Raw genomic sequence first — 16,121 nt, 5'->3', positions numbered from 1 at the left:
CAGTATACCGCGAGTATTCTCAGTATACTGAGACGCCGCAGCTGAAACGGAACCCGACAATTATGTCTGGATCCACCCAGCTGCGAGGCAGAGCCAGCTGTACCCGCCCCCTCCCGTTCCACCAGTCAGCACAGGAGGATCAGACAGGGGTGGGGGGAAATCCAGTCCCTCCCCTGTCACAGCTCTCTGCAGTGACAGGATCGAGAAGTGAGCGCCGATATGTGTTCGCTCACTTCCCTATCTGCTGAGCCGACCTGTGACAGTCTCATTGTCACAGGTCGGCTAGAACTATGAGGTGAGTGAAAATCACTCACCTCATAGTTGTTTAAAAAAAAAAGATTGCCAACATTTTTCAACATACTGACTGTTGAAAATAAAAGAAAGGAGTTGTTCCATGCTGAAGAAAGAAGTATGAGAAAATCCTAAACACCAATGCTCTCCAAACAGGGTAACCAATAAAGGTCAATGGGATTCATAAAGCATTCAAAGCAACTGGCAGTGTGACTACTGTCAAAGTGTACATGGGGCTTTTGGGTCTGTTCACAATATCTCATACTGTAGTAGTGAGCAGAGTGCAAGCGTTACAAAAAAACGCCTGCCAAGGTCCCTCATTTGAAGCCTACGGAGACTTATCCTAACAAATATAAACCTGCAGTTCTTTTTACACATAAATATAAAATGCAGAGTTCAGCTATGACTAACGCCCTGTCACTACATAAATATAAACCAGTATCCTTGAAGCATAAACTCCCTATTAAAAACAGCTACTGAGGCATAAAGAAATAAGCCTCTGAACACACTTCCTGTTTATCCAATAAAGAACCAACATTCACTCAGACCATGTCTACAGCAGTATTGGACATTAGTGCGTCTACAGCTTCTTAAAGAGGATCTGAACTGCAGAAACATTGCCAAAAAAAAAAAGTCAGGCAGACTAGTTACAGGTATTGCCGATGGTCTCCCTGCAGCTGATCTTTTACCATTATTGACTTGCCATGACTTGTTTTACATTGCGTCTTTATGTGAGGACGATTAACCAAAAAAGTCACTCACACTCCAATGTAGCGTCCAGTCAATCTATTTATTGACTAAATGGTGCAGCATTTCCATGCAACGTTTCGGAACCAAAAGGTCCCGTCATCAGGCAAACAGAAAGAGAAGGGACCTTTTGGTTCCGAAACGTTGCATGAAAATGCTGCACCAGTTAGTCAATACATATATTGACTGGACGCTACATTGGAGTGCGAGTGATTTTTTTGGATCATTATTATATCCGGAGGCGTCCGCTGTCACTGCCGCACCCACCCTGTGTATGGGGAACTCTTTTCCATTCAGAAATGCGATGGGACCTTTTGGATTTTGATTTATGTGAGGACGGCCATCTTGGTTGAGGCAGGGCTTTGCTTCTTCGTGTCAGATCCTCCGGCAAACAAACAGCGGGCAGCACAACACTGACATCACCAAATCTCATTACAAATTCCCTGAGCCTAGTAATCACAAGCTGAAGTGTCTTTGATCTCACATTGCAGATATAAGTCTTTGAGGCCGTAGGCACTGGCCTACCTAGGCACATTCATACAAGGAAGTGCAATTATATTTTTCAAGAGGCATTGCAGACAAGCACGTACATTTTTCAGAGTATTGCTTAGACATAATAACTTTAACTGTAAGCTTTAACATCATAAACCTTCACTTTTTGAGTTTAGGTTCACTTTAAAAACTAAATGTTCCAGCAAGTTCTCTCAAGCAGTGTTTTATTTCAATTGTATTTCAACTGTTGCAGCCAACTTGGAATAAGGCCTATTTTATATTTGTTACATGTTCTCATTCACATAGCATACCTTTTTTTAATTTCAGTTTACCTTTTCAGATGCTCTTTCTGCAAACTCTAAGAACTGAAAAATCCTGCTTAGTTCTCAATGTCTGAGAGGGCTGGGGTGAGGGGTTTGTTTTAAATAAATAACCATATCTGTACTGTGCTGGCATTATCAATTGTAAGCTTGATTAGCAGGATTGTCTGTCCTAACAAAGGGTTAAAGATCTCAGGCATTATATGTTAAAGAGCTTTAAAAAAAACTGTCCCTAAGTCTACACACTCCCACCCATTTTAACCAGAAGAAATAGCCTGTGGTGTCCTATGTATAATCCTGCTCCAAACAAACAGATGAAAAAAGTGAAAAAAAATTACTGTATTTGCTGGCGTATGACTACTTTTTATACTTAAAAACATCCCCTGAAAATAGGGGTCGTCTTATACGCCGGGTATACAATGTATACCTTTAGTTCGTTTGGGCCAAGGTGGCCCAAAACGAACATCCCTAATCTGTCAGCCCGCTGGATGTGCGGTAATACTGTATGTGCGATAGCTTCGGCTACATACAGTAGCTGAGTCAATCACGGCGAGCGATGTACACAACCTCTGGCAATCCAAGCAGGCTTTGTATTCATTAATAGAATACATTGCTCGCCGTGATTGGCTCAGCGCGGTATACTGTATGTAGCTGAAGCTACCGTACATACAGTATTTTTTTAAATGGTGTTGCCTCTGAAGTGAGGTAGTCTTATATGACGAGTATAGCCCAAAACCTACGTTTTAAGTGGAAAAGTAGGGGGTCGTCTTATACACCCAGTTGCCTTATACGCCGGCAAATACAGGTAATTTGTTTTAAAGTCAGTAATTTTTAGGTATGCTGTGTAAATGGGAACACATAACAAACATAGTGGGGTTTCTACAATTTGGCTGAGAACATGAAATACACTTTAAGCCTTTAAAGCACTAGTAAAAGTATGGGGGCTATTCAGAAAAGAGTGAAGAGTTTGGAGAAGGCCGGAGAAGGGAACAATCTAGGATAACATAGCTGATTTGGAAACATTCTCCAATTCAGCTCACTTTCCAGTTCAGCTATGTTGTCCCACATTGTTCACTGCTCCTGCCTTCTCCAAACTCCTCACCTTTTTGTGACTAACCCGGTCTGAATTCAACTATCCACATCACATTTAATATTTTTGAGCCCACAATGGAACCTTTCTATAATTTAACAGGGAAACAAGATGGTATATATATGGCTAATACCTAAATGTACAAGCCCGATTTTCTATGGCATAAATTGGCAGCTCTGGATAATGGGTCTTCAAGGTTGAAGGAGCAACATATTGAAAAATATCAAGTAGACCTGAATTGTTCAAAGTCATTACAAATTCTGTCTGGCTTCTGTTCTGCAAATACAGAGATCGTCCATTTTGCTAATTTGCTCAAAATGAATGCCGAGTGGGATAGTCTGCCTGTCATTATCACTTGCATTTCCAGTGCCTCTGTATATGTATGGGCAACATATCAAAAGATAACAAGACAGATACTTGCAGGATTATTCACAAAAGGGTGAAGAGTTTGGAGAAGGCCGGAGAAGTGACCAATCTAGGACAACATAGCTGATTTGGAATAATTCTCCAATTCACCTCGCTTCCCAGTTCAGCTATGTTATCCTAGATTGTTCACTTCTCCTGCCTTCTCCAAACTCTTCACCCCTTAGTGAATAACCCCTGTGGGATGGCTGAAAATGATCACATTGCCTGCAGACTTCTAGGAAGAGGACTGAGCTGAACACAAAAAGCAGAAATGAAACTTCCCAAGGGAATAAGGTGCATAGACTCAGCACAGAACACCTTGTTGTGATAGCTGCAGGGTAACAAAAATTTTAATACAAGGCTGCTGAACGGATACTTCCTATAGCCTGTGCTATGCAACTTCTTCTATAACATTAAAACTTACAGGTTGGAATCAAACTGGTAGCTAGGTGGAACTTCCTGGCTCTAATATCTTCAAGGTTGTCAGTGATACTCTTCTTCATACATCAAAGAAAATTAAATGTGTATGCTTTTCCTCCCACACCCAAATTTCATTCCACAATGTCCAGCTGAGTTTTCGGAAAGATCTGGTCTATAGGGAGGAATGATCATTAAAAGAATAACTCCATCTTTTTATCAGGGTAACCTAAAACATGACCACATAAAACAAGCCCACCACCAACAAACCGACCCCCACACCCACACACACTTTATCAAGATACTGGGGTCCTTCTCCCGGCAGGATCTTGCATATATTTAATTTGTCTGCCACCGCAGCAGAGGGACTTATTATTCTCAATGGAGTGCAAGTGTGGTAACGTTAATGTACTGGTAGTCCATTCATACTTCCTACTGTAAATGAAAGTCCATAACTCTGTACATACAGAGACTGGAGGAACACTCTGCAGGAGCCAAATCATTGCACCTGCAATCCACCGATCACAACTGCAATCCTTTGCAGGATCCAATGTCCAAAAATAAATAAATAAATGTCCCATAATAGCAAATTTTTTTCTTTTAATAACCTATGTGCATGTATTGATTTTTTGCATGGATGGACTTTGCCTTTACAGCCACACGCTGCTTAGAATCATCAGGTGCACCAGTTCTTTAAAACTAAGCTTACCTGTAATGCACTGAAACTGGCCATCTTCTCTTCTTATTGTAAAAGCTTCTCCTGGGTTCACTTGGACCAGAATAACCTATGTAAAAGATGGATGCAGGAGTAAGTTATCATTTCTAGATTTTTCATAAAAAACACATACATACAGTATATAACAGCCACAAAATGCAATCTTATCAAACTGTAAATGGCTTTTGCACACGGATAACTATGTTCATCTCTACAGACGTATTTTAACCCTAGGGCAAGTCTTTTTGTTCTGTGTGGGGTGTTTTTTCCTTAATACTGTATTAATCCTTGCATATCAGCACAGTTGATTTCCTGCAGCTTCTTTGCACCCGTTAGGCCTCATTCACACCAAAACTGCATTGGAAATGCATGCGTTTCAGCCATTGCATTGCGATGCTTTTTGCTTCTTCCTGTCACAGCACTTTCCTCCTTAATTTCCTAGCTCAGACATGCTTCCTTTGTTTGAAGGCATGGTGTCAGTGTTGGCTATAGCCATTCTCACCCAACGTAGGAGGTTATTATAATATAATGATAATGACGTCGTTATTGGGTGCACCCCTTGCTGACGGTCAGAGCTATTTGATTATTAGATTAGCATTCATGTCTGCCATGTTTCCAGAGCTGTTCCATTCCTAATCTCTTCTACCAACTCACAGGAAGTCCCCAGAAGATGACATTACTAAATCTGTGGGTTCTTATTTTTTAGTTCCGTTTTAGATGCATTTTGATGCATTCAGTCGCGTTTCGATGCTGCTAAAATAGTGCAAGCAGTACTTTTTCTGGCTGCATAGGAAAGGACTAGTCTGGTGTGAACAGAACAACAGAATCCCATTGGAAATCATTATGCTCTTTTTTGATGCAGCTCAAAAATGCAATGGACTGCATCTGGTGTGAATGGGCCCTTACGGTCTACATGCATGAACTCCGGCAACTTCTACACATCATTTCTCGGGTGGCCTTCCCGATGGTGCAAAAGTAGACTCTGCCTGTGCAATGTGCGTCATATTAACTGATTGCTGAACACACGCGGTTTTGGATGCTACAGATAATGGGCCAGCGCACACTGTATGTTGCTCTGCACAATATTAGTCTGGACTGCCGCACTCTGTACGCTAGGTACCCCAAACTAATGCACTTTGTACGCTATACTATACATTGGATTTCACAGACCACTAAGCTTTATGCAAAGCATTGTACATTCATATTTCTAGAAATATATTTTTTTCCTTTTATGATTTTATCCTGTTCAACAAAATTGCACAAATTTTGACAGAAATAGTTGCACACCGCTATTCTCCTGTCCAAAACTGTAATCCAAAAACTGAAAACATTCAGATTAACATTTGCATGTTTTCAGTTTTTTGATTGTTGGAAAACCCAATAAAACCTTTTCTGATAAAAACTGTAATCCATAAAACTTCCAGCATGGCAGGACTGTGAGATAGGGACCTTAGACTGTAAGTTCCTTGAGGACAGAGACTGGTGGATATGTGCGCTGTGTAAAGCGCAGGGAAAATTGTCAGCCCTATATAAATACCTCAAATGAATGAATAAATACGTAAATGCAATCAGTAAAATCTCTGACATTGTAACAAGTTCATGTCATTTTTAATAGTTAATTTTGGTATCTTTAAAACTTCAGTTTTCAATAAAATAATACCTGGCATGCATGGTGTGAAATGATACACATTGCTTTAGTAAATAAAATGTCATCCAGTTAGGCTTGACATGTACTTTAAAGTGATATTAAAGTCAAAAAGTTTTTAAGCCATTTCAAATCCTGATTACAATACTAACAGTGGATGCTGCTTCTTGTTTAAAGCAGAATTCTGGGCAAATAAAATGTATCACTTACAGTGAGGCTACCCCTGGAATTGCAAGGGTTAAGTGCTTGTTTTTTCTAGGGCGATAAAAAAAAAAAGTTATAATCACCGGATCTCCTACACCACTCCCTTCAGTCTGTCTCCTCCTCTACTCCAGCGATGGTATGTCCCTCTGCATCCTGACATTCTATACACTGTATAGCTGTACAGAATGTGATGACTCAAGACCGCTGCTGTGAGGGGGGGACGAGGCTGAAGGGACCGGTACCGATAAGAGCAAGCCGAGATTGTGGTTCAGGTGAGTATAGCTTTTTTTTTTTAGCTCCCTACACAAAACAAGCAATTCGAGGGCAGCCCCACTGTAAAGGTGCCCATACACCTTACGACCATCACAAGACTTTGGTCTTGCGATGGTCGTAAGCTTTTTAAAAGCTCGTACGATCTGCCCATCTTGGACAGGCAGATCGTACTTGCGATCATGACCGCAATGAGAGGCGGGCTTCCGACCACTGCAAATTTGCGATCATGACCGCAATGAGAGGCGGGCTTCCGATCACTGCAAACGGGCAGTGTGCGCACACCGGCCCGTTCGGCAGCTGTCGAACAACCGGGCCACTAACCCGCCGAAAATCGTACTATTCTCGGCGGGTTTTCAAGCCTGCTTGTTCGACGGAAGACGTGCGACCGTACAGTAGAAATGGTTGCACGCCTTCCATACACTGTACGATTATCGTACGATCGCGGGATTTCCTGAGATTCTCATACGAGAATCGTACAGTGTATGGGCACCTTTAGGGTTAAGATTTTATTTGCCTTGAATTCTTCTTTAAAAGTTTTAGTTTCCTGCAGAATCAGCTAGTGCTCTGAGCCTGATATCCTGTATTGGGGAGTTGCCTTTCCCTTGCAGGGTCCTATGGATCACCCTTACGCTCGCGCTAGTAAGCAGTGTGTGTCTCTACAAACTCACTGACACAGCAAGGCCAGCTGCTTCCCATTAGATGCTGCCAGTCAGATGCTCTAGTTCAGCGGTCGCCAACCAGTGGTCCGCGAGAAAATGTTGGTGGTCCGCACAGAGCCGGCGCTAGGCAGCCGCACCTGCTACCCCACACTCTGCCGCACCTGCATACACTCTCAGTACAGTGTGGACGTGGACCACACTGATGTGTGTGCCCAATGCCCACAGGAGACTGCAGGATGCCTTCAGAGTCCGTTGGCATCGTCTGCCCGTACTGATGCTGTGTGAGGCGGACGGACGACTGGATGACGCCGCCCGCCGGCTGAAGAACTGCAAAAAGAATAAGCAGGCAGCCAATGAGGCACGGCACCGCTCTGAGCATGACGCCCACCTCCTCCAGGCTCCACCCCCTCCTGCAGATGAGACGGATATGGAGCTGTAAGGTAAGCGAGAAGCCATTTTCTGGAATAATTGCACACACACACACAGTTATTAAAATCTGTCCTTCAGTAAAAAGTATTTACTCTGGTTAATTTGCTTAGCTAACAGACTGTTAGGAAAGTAAATTACCAGAGTAAATACTTTTTGCTCAAGTATAGAGTTTTAAAACCAGTTAGTAACAGGTAACAGATTTTGATAATTTTTGCTGTGATGGTCCATGCTAAAAAAAACAGCAATTGGTATTGAGGCTGATTTACTAAAATATTTCACTTTAGATACCCAATGCATATAAATAAATATATTTATATATATATATATGAGGAAACAAAGAATATGAGACTATACAGTTGTGTGAAAACGTGTTGGCTCCCTTCCTGATTTTTCATTGTGTTGCACGTTTGTCACACTTTAATGTTTCAGATCATCAAACAAATTTAGATATTAGTCAAAGATAACTAAAGTAAGCACAACATGCAGTTTTTAAAAGGAAGGTTTTTATTATTAAGAGAAAATAAATTCAAACCCACATGGCCCTGTGTGAAAAAGTGTTTGCCGCCCCCCCTCCCCCCTCAAAACATAACTTAACTCTGGTTTATCACACCTGAGCTCTATTTCTTTTACAAAACAATGAAAAATCAGGAAGGGGGCCAACACTTTCACACAACTGTGTGTGTATATATATTTTTTTTAAATTTTTTTTTATTCATATTAGTGGTTTGCGGGATTTAAAATTATGAATTTAGTGGTCCATGAGGTCCGAAAGGTTGGCGACCGCTGCTCTAGTTGCCTGAACTTATAGGAATGAGTGGTCGAGTAAAAATTTGGCGATGTGGCTGCTTGCACACATTTGTAAGTATTGGGCTAGTCTCTCCACCGGCAAGAACTGAAGATGGTCACTGGTGGCTGCCTTTCTGAATAAAACGTGAAGCCTGGCCCTACTTAGCTTCCAACCTCCCCGAGTCTACATATTGTCCCTTTAATGTGATGGCAAGTCATTAACTAAAAGGATGCTTGGGGGCAGGGCTAGCTAAACCTTTTTTAAGTGACACTAATTTCAGGAGTTAAATCTTTAATAATTAAAGCACTTTAATGCATTTTAACAAAGATGTAGCTTATTTGTGTATCACTCGGCTGTAGATTCTCAAATCCAGTGTCGGACTGCAATCTCAATACAAATTAGTAAACGTAATGCGAGGTGTAGTCCATCACGGGAGTGACCTTGGAGCGGTGGCTACTTTACAACACACACAGGGACCATGGGAAGCAATAGTAGCCACCCTCCAGAAGGAAGAACAGTGTCAGCACCAATTCAGAGATGATTTGAGGATCTACAGCCGAGTGATACACAAATAAGATACATTTCTGTTACTATTTCCTGTACTTGAATGTATTTGGTTTAACTCCCGAGCGTAGTGCAACTTTAAGCTGCTTATATCTCTGGATGGAGTGATTTATTTTACCAGAGGGATTTCACAGAAGGTAAATCACCGCTTATGGATTTTTTTAACCATATACTGGGTTTGAATTGGAGTCTAGGCAAAAGCAATAGCATGTATAACAAGTGTTCATTATTTACAAACATTTTATTATCCATGCAGTTAGGTATACAGTGTATATTCTTAACTTGCGTTTCTTTACTTTAAACTTTGAGGTTTTGATCTGCTAAAACTTTATTAGGGCATTTACAAAATGGTTTATTAACCTCTTGCCAGACAGCTCACACATATATGTGCCAGCAAGAAGGTGGACTGGCCTGGCCACTACATATATATGCTCACTGCGCACTCCCAGCACAGTGACAGAGTTGTCACAATCTACTCAAAAGTTGTCATACTTAAAAAGTTCAGATTAGCTATGGCATATGGCACTGATAGTTTTGACATGCATGTTTCAATTAAAGGAACCTGTGCTTATGCATATTTCATTGTGCGCTCTGGAAAAGAGAGCGAGAGAGAGAGAGAGAGCGAGCAAGCGAGAGAGAGAGAGAGAGAGAGAGAGAGAGAGAGAGAGAGAGAGAGAGAGAGAGAGAGAGAGAGCGGAGAGAGACAGAGAGCGAGAGAGGAAGAGAGAGAGAGAGAGAGAGAGAGAGAGAGAGAGAGAGAGAGAGAGAGAGAGAGAGAAAGAGAGCGAGAACGAGAGAGAAAGAGAGAGCGAGAGAAAAAAAAAAGAAAGCAAGAAAGAAAAAAAGAAAGAAAGAAAGGAGAGGGGGCGCGGGGGGGAGGGGGAGAAAGAAAGAACGGCTTATATGTATTGGATATGGAATCCCATAAAACCTGCAAAAGGGAACATTTCTTGATGAAAATTACTAAGCCTCATTCAGAGTATTTTTCAGCTTCATGTGGCACTCCAGAGAACTTTTATGTGAATGGATCCCAAAGTCAGAATTGCTGGATGTGATGATTGTCAATTAGAAGCCAAGTTTGCTTCACGCTTTTGTGCGAGATGCACAATGCAAGCTGATAAAGGGATTACATAAAAGCTTTCAGCATGAGAAAAATAATTGGTAAACAGCTGTTCAGCAAGTATGGTAAGCACTGTTATAATGTGCTCATGCTGAATTGTGACCATGAAAAATGAAAATAAACACATCCTCTGTGTTCTCTGATTAGTCTATCAACCCACATAGTGAAGTGCAGCATCTGTCTGATCCTTTAAGAAGCAACTGTATTATTAAAAAAAAAGAAAAAAAAGAAAACCTACTCCACATAAATGTAAAATAAACACCTTAATTCTGTGTGTACACATATAAGTGGCCACATGTGTGTGGAGCACCACGTTCATGGACAGATGGTTGCCTTATGAAGGGCAGGCAATACTTTAGCCTCACCACTTTCCAACACTAAGACATTAAAGTAGAACTTCTGGCAGTACATTGAAGTCAATGGCACCTCAGCCACGCCCTCTGTCCGGTGCCATCGCACTAAAACCGAAACGCGTCGCACATCAGTACCTGTGTTGTGCTCTGGTGCGGTCAGAAAAAATGCTGCATGCACTATTTTTTCTGACTGGACCGCAGGCATTGATATGCCACGCGTTCCATGCAGGCGACCACACCACAGCCAAAGGCCATTGACTTCAATGCACTGCCACGCCCCCTTCAGCTCCAGCCAGAATGCGATCCAGTGCGTTCGGTCACCAATCAGGCCAAAACGCACTGGGGCTGGTGTGAACTAGCCATAAAGGTTGTGAAACAGCTAGGTAATTCCCACAAGTTTCTGAGATTCCCTGAGCTATCCTGTGAACAGGAATACTTTAGCACTTTCACTGTTCACACACATAGCACTAGACACACGATTTAGGATAACTTGCCACCACCTACAGCTCGTCAGCTGACTAGTATGCTAGGCAACCACACAAGCAGGCGAGCGCACACGCACACAAGCACGCATGCACACACGTAGACAGATCCCTGTCTGACAGATAGGAAAGCTTCCACACACTGACACTAATCTGCATGCAATCAGCAGCCATACGCAGCAATTTTATACACATTAACAGCAAAGTTACAACTGAACATACAGACACCAGCGACATAATGCAGCAATATCTCTAGGACTATTCATTCTTAGCTCATGACACAGAAGGCCAATTATTCATTTTGTATATTTAATATCCCTAAGTGGCCAGTGTGTAAAAACATGTAAAATAAAAAATGGTCCCTGTGTGTGTGTTGTGAAGTGTGTGGTGTGAACCACACCAAGCTCAGTCCTGTGATGGACTACAATCTACATACAAATTAGTAAATTAAACATGAGATTGTAGTCCATCACAGGGGTGAGCTTGGAGTGGTAACTACTTTACAACACACACAGGGACCTTGGGGAACAAAAGTAGCCACCCTCCAGAAGGAAGGACAGTGTCAGCACCAATTCAGAGATGATTTGAGGATCTACAGCCGAGTGATACACAAATAAGATACATTTATAATAGTGGTTTGGGTACTTGAATGTATTTTTAATATTTAACTCCTAAAATTAGTGTCACTTTAAGTTTAGAGCATTTCTCCACTTTATTACAAACCACCCTCCCCTGTACCCCCTGAACTTTATTTTTTAATTCCACTTTTATATACTTTAAACCCAACAGTTTTCTGGCCACTGAGTTCCCAGGGTTCTATTCCTTCTGTTCCTGTGGTGGAAGCAGGTCATCCTCAATACTACAGACAGATCGTGGCGCTAACAATAGCTCCGTCAGCTCCGCCCTCTGCAGTATTCTAGTGTGAGCCACGTCTGATGTAGTGATGGACACCGATGTGTCCATGATAGCCTAGGCTCACAGAAAGTGGGTTAAATGATGCTGGCAGTCGTTCAATCAAGAACAGGCGTACCATCTAGTGGACTTTCTGTGGGGTACAGCACTGAATTAAATGGGAGCACTGCAGCAAACCTGGCATTTTGTATTTTAATAATTGCTGACAAAGGAATTTAAACAAAATCTACATTATCATTATTATACAGGATTTATATAGCACCAACAGTTTGCGCAGCGCTTTACAATATCAGGAAGACATTACAATCACAATACAATTCAAGACAAGACAAGATGGCAAGGAGGGCCCTGCCCCTGAGGGCTTACAATCTAAAAGGGAGGGGGAAATGATACATGAGGAGGTAGCTGTGTGGGGATGAATTGTTTGAGAATGTGATGGTTCAGTGGTTAGGTTGAGGTGGGATAGGCTTCCCTGAAGAGATGAGTCTTAAGGGATCGCCTAAAGGCAGTCAAGGTGGGAGATAGGTTGGGGTAAAGAGTTCCAGAGGAAGGGAGAGACTCTAGAGAAGTCCTGTAGGCGAGTATGGGAGGACTTGACAAGGGAGCTGGAAAGCAGGAGGTCTTGGGATGAGCGGAGTGGGCGGTTAGGGTGATATTTTGAGACAAGGTTTGAGATATATCCGGGGGCAGAGTTGTGGATGGCTTTATAAGTGACTGTTAATATTTTGAATTTTATCCTACATACCGGAGTCCCACTTTAATCAATAACCTGTCTGGTTTTAGAATAAACTAAACACAACAACATCATGTACCCTAAACATTTCTGACAACTGAGACCAGAGAGCTCCCTTGCTGGTTGGCTAGCAGATAGAGGGTGTTAGTGGTCAATGTTACCCCACAGCAAACAGACACAAACTTTGCCAACCATCTGTTTTCTAGTGAAGGTTTAAATCTGAATGATTTCTCTCAAGGACAGAAAAAACTAAAAAGTTCTTATGAAAGATTTCAATTATTAAAGCATCATGGAGCCACAACAGGTTCAGCAATATTCAGATTTACAAAAGTGTGACAATTAATGAAAATAAAAAAGAATAAACCTGTGAGATTCCGAGCACTTCCTTATTATCCTGTTGATTCATTTGAAGTGTTTTGACTGTCAAGTCAGTCCATTGTGGCTTGAAAAATGAAATGTCTCAGATTAGGTTCACTGCCTCAATACAGACTGACACAAACACCACGGCTGTCAAGGCAAGTCACACTCAAGGACCAGATGGCTGATAAAACTGTAATCTGTGTGGCTTAGGGCCGATGTCACACAACAACAAAGTGTTTAGAGGAGGTGATCACAATATCAAGAAGTGCTTTGACTTCATTGCTAGTTATTCATTTATCAGTAAATATTTTCTAAAAGGTCAGTTTTCAGCAAAATAATAATGTGTTTTGTAGGAAATGCATCTTCAGCACAGTTCCTCATCAGTTCATCAGAAACAGCACACGGAAGGGTAAGAGCAGGGCTTGACAAATTTGCTTTGAATCTAGGAGCCACCTAAAAAAGTTAGGAGCCAGTTTGTTTTTTTCCACAAGCGTTTCACGTTTGTGAGGGCGGGGACTTGACTTTAAAAAAAATAATATATTTTTCATTTTATTTAACTTTATTTTTTTGGTCTCACAAGCCCCCTATGTGATAGCACATTGGAGATGAGAGGTTCTCTTTAATGTGACATTAGGGGTCGAGCAGTCCCTTAGTGTCACTTTTCCACTTCAAAAGCTTTAACCAAGGAATGACAGCTGCCTGCTGAGCCAGCTGAATGTAAACACAGCAAGCAGTGGCTGGGAGCAATAACCAGCCTGCTACTGGCTATTTCAAAATTGCAATAGCCAATAGCAGGCTAAGTTCTTCAGGTCTTCCTCTGCTGATTGATAGAAGGTGGGTGCAATAGCCAGCCTGCTATTGCCATTGCCTACTGCAATTTAAAAGAGCCAATAGCAGGCTGGCTATTGTTCTCGGCCACTGGAGTGGACACTTGTTGCCGGCAGCCAGTAGTTAATCCAAAAGGGCGGCGGGGGCATAGTGGCATTCTCAGAAGTGGGGAATCATCTTCACACCGCAGCACCCACACAAGTGCCCATCCCCGGACACCCTGCCCAGTGTCATCTGGATCCTTCCAGTGTCCCGGCCACACCGGCAGAAAGGATCGGGTGAGTATTTCTTCTTTATTTTCGCCCCTAGACAATAAAGCACTTAACCCTTGCAGTGTAGGGGTAGCCCCCACTGCGAGACTTCATTTTTAGAAACCCTGGAGTTTCGCTTTAACGTTAATACAAGTTTCTTATAGCAGGTGACAGGAAATGCTCAGACGGTGTTTACTGTATAACATTAGGTAACCATTTACTTATTATAGAAATACAAAAAAGCATTCTTTGATTTCGCTTGAATTAGAAGCAACACAAAGAAACATCCTAATGAAATATTCTATGAAGTCACAACTGAAAGTACTCACTTCCAATGTAAAGCACTTTAAAATTAAAGCTAAACTCGAGGAATATTTTTTTTTTTTGGGTAAACATCCCAAGTTATATCAGATACCTTTAAGACTATCCGAGGTCTGGATAGCTGCTGGTTACTGCACAAATCATAGCAGCTCTGATGCCAGATCCTACACACAGTACTATCCTTTCCGCTGTGGAGATGAGGAGCTGCCGCTGCGACAGTGAAGGGTTCTAGTCCCGGTCCCTCCTCTCCCCTCCATTCACAAAACAGAAACCACGGGAGATCCAGTTGCATACTGGCCCCTTCTCTCTCCTCGTCCATTCACAGAATGTTTTGTATTCAGCTGATTTTTAGTTTGAGAAACGATGCGATTAGGCCTATAAGACTATTGCTTAAAAAAAAGGTGGTGGCAATATGTTTTGTTCACCTTACTTTGTTATATTAACATAAAATGAAATTGATATTCTAGCTTTATGCATGAAAAACTATGTATATTGCAAGAATTGCAGATCCTTATTTAGTTTGGTTCAGTGATAATGAGGGTACCGTAGAGGTAGAGGGTAGTGGGAAGAGGGACATCCTGCATAAACAGATGCTAAACCAGAGCCCACATGACCTGCATCAATTTGAATATCAGAACCGTTTTAAATTAGTACTCAGCCTATTAAAGTAAACATGGCAGGAGACTTAAAAAAATGTATTGCACTGAGGCTTCACAGATATTCCAAATATTATTATACAGGATTTATATAGCGCCAACAGTTTGCGCAGCGCTTTACAATATAAGGAAGACATTACAATCACAATACAATTCAAGACAAGATGGTAAGGAGGGCCCTGCCCCTGAGGGCTTACAATCTAAAAGACAAAAGCCATTAAAAGAGAACTATGGCTAAACCTTTTTTTGAACATTAGTTCTCTTTTGGGTCACAGGTTGACATTTACATGTTCTACTGTGACCCAAAACTCGGCATATAGCGGGCTATTGCCTGTTATATGCTGACAGTAAAGAGCCATGCTGTAGCCGGGACACATCCCGAAAATATTGTTGGGATCCACCCCAGTGCCTGATTTATAGCTGGCTCTGCCTCTCTAGAGGTGCTCAATTTTGTCTAGGTTCAAAAATAAAGTTATGCTCCCCTGATCCGGCTTGCATTTAGACCTCTGCTAGGGTTAAGAAGAAATTTCCCCGGAGTTCTGCTTTAACCACCTGCCATCCGCCCGTTGCAAAAAAACGGATGGACGGCAAACTCAAATTGGCGGGTTGCCGTAATTAGACGGCTTTTTTTTCTGCTCGTGCGCGCGCACGGGGCAGAAAAAAACGTACCGATGTGAAGAGCCGTTACCGCCTGTTTCACATAGAAATGATCGGCAGCTCTAAGAGGACCTGTCAGTGTGCCTTTGCAATTATATAGGGGGATTGTTATCCCCCTATGTGATAGCAATAACATTAAAGGGGTTCTAAACCCTCCCATTTTTATGCCTATATCTACTGCTATCAAGCAGTAGATATAGGCAAACAGTTTAAAAAAAAACAAAGACGCAAGGTAAGTCTATGGACGCGTGCACCCGCATGCAGACACTGCTGGATTGGAAGTGCCAGCGAGCAGAGAGGAGTCATCGCTGGATCGGAGAGCCGTCGCACCGCTGGAGGGACAGATGAAAACTTCAGGAAAGAAGAAGAAGATCGGAATAAAAAGACATAATTTAAGGTAAGTGTTGACA

The 16,121-nt window shown here is 42.1% G+C and overlaps 1 protein-coding gene across 2 annotated transcripts in view; it reads right to left on the bottom strand.

Annotated features, from left to right (window-relative positions):
• FNDC3A (fibronectin type III domain containing 3A) overlaps window positions 1-16,121 on the bottom strand; it is a 185,162-nt gene that overhangs the window by 90,005 nt on the left and 79,036 nt on the right. For both annotated transcript variants that reach the window (XM_018560141.1, XM_018560142.1), the window contains one exon: window positions 4,472-4,547. In XM_018560141.1, the coding sequence (XP_018415643.1) occupies window positions 4,472-4,547 (76 nt within the window). The remainder of the gene's footprint in view (window positions 1-4,471; window positions 4,548-16,121) is intronic.

The sequence above is a fragment of the Nanorana parkeri genome, unplaced genomic scaffold (genome assembly GCF_000935625.1).
Source record: "Nanorana parkeri isolate BGI_ZX_2015 unplaced genomic scaffold, ASM93562v1 scaffold434, whole genome shotgun sequence".
Lineage (NCBI taxonomy): Eukaryota > Metazoa > Chordata > Amphibia > Anura > Dicroglossidae > Nanorana > Nanorana parkeri.
Note: the sequence above shows the minus strand (reverse complement) of the source record. Positions and strands in the feature narration are given on the sequence as shown.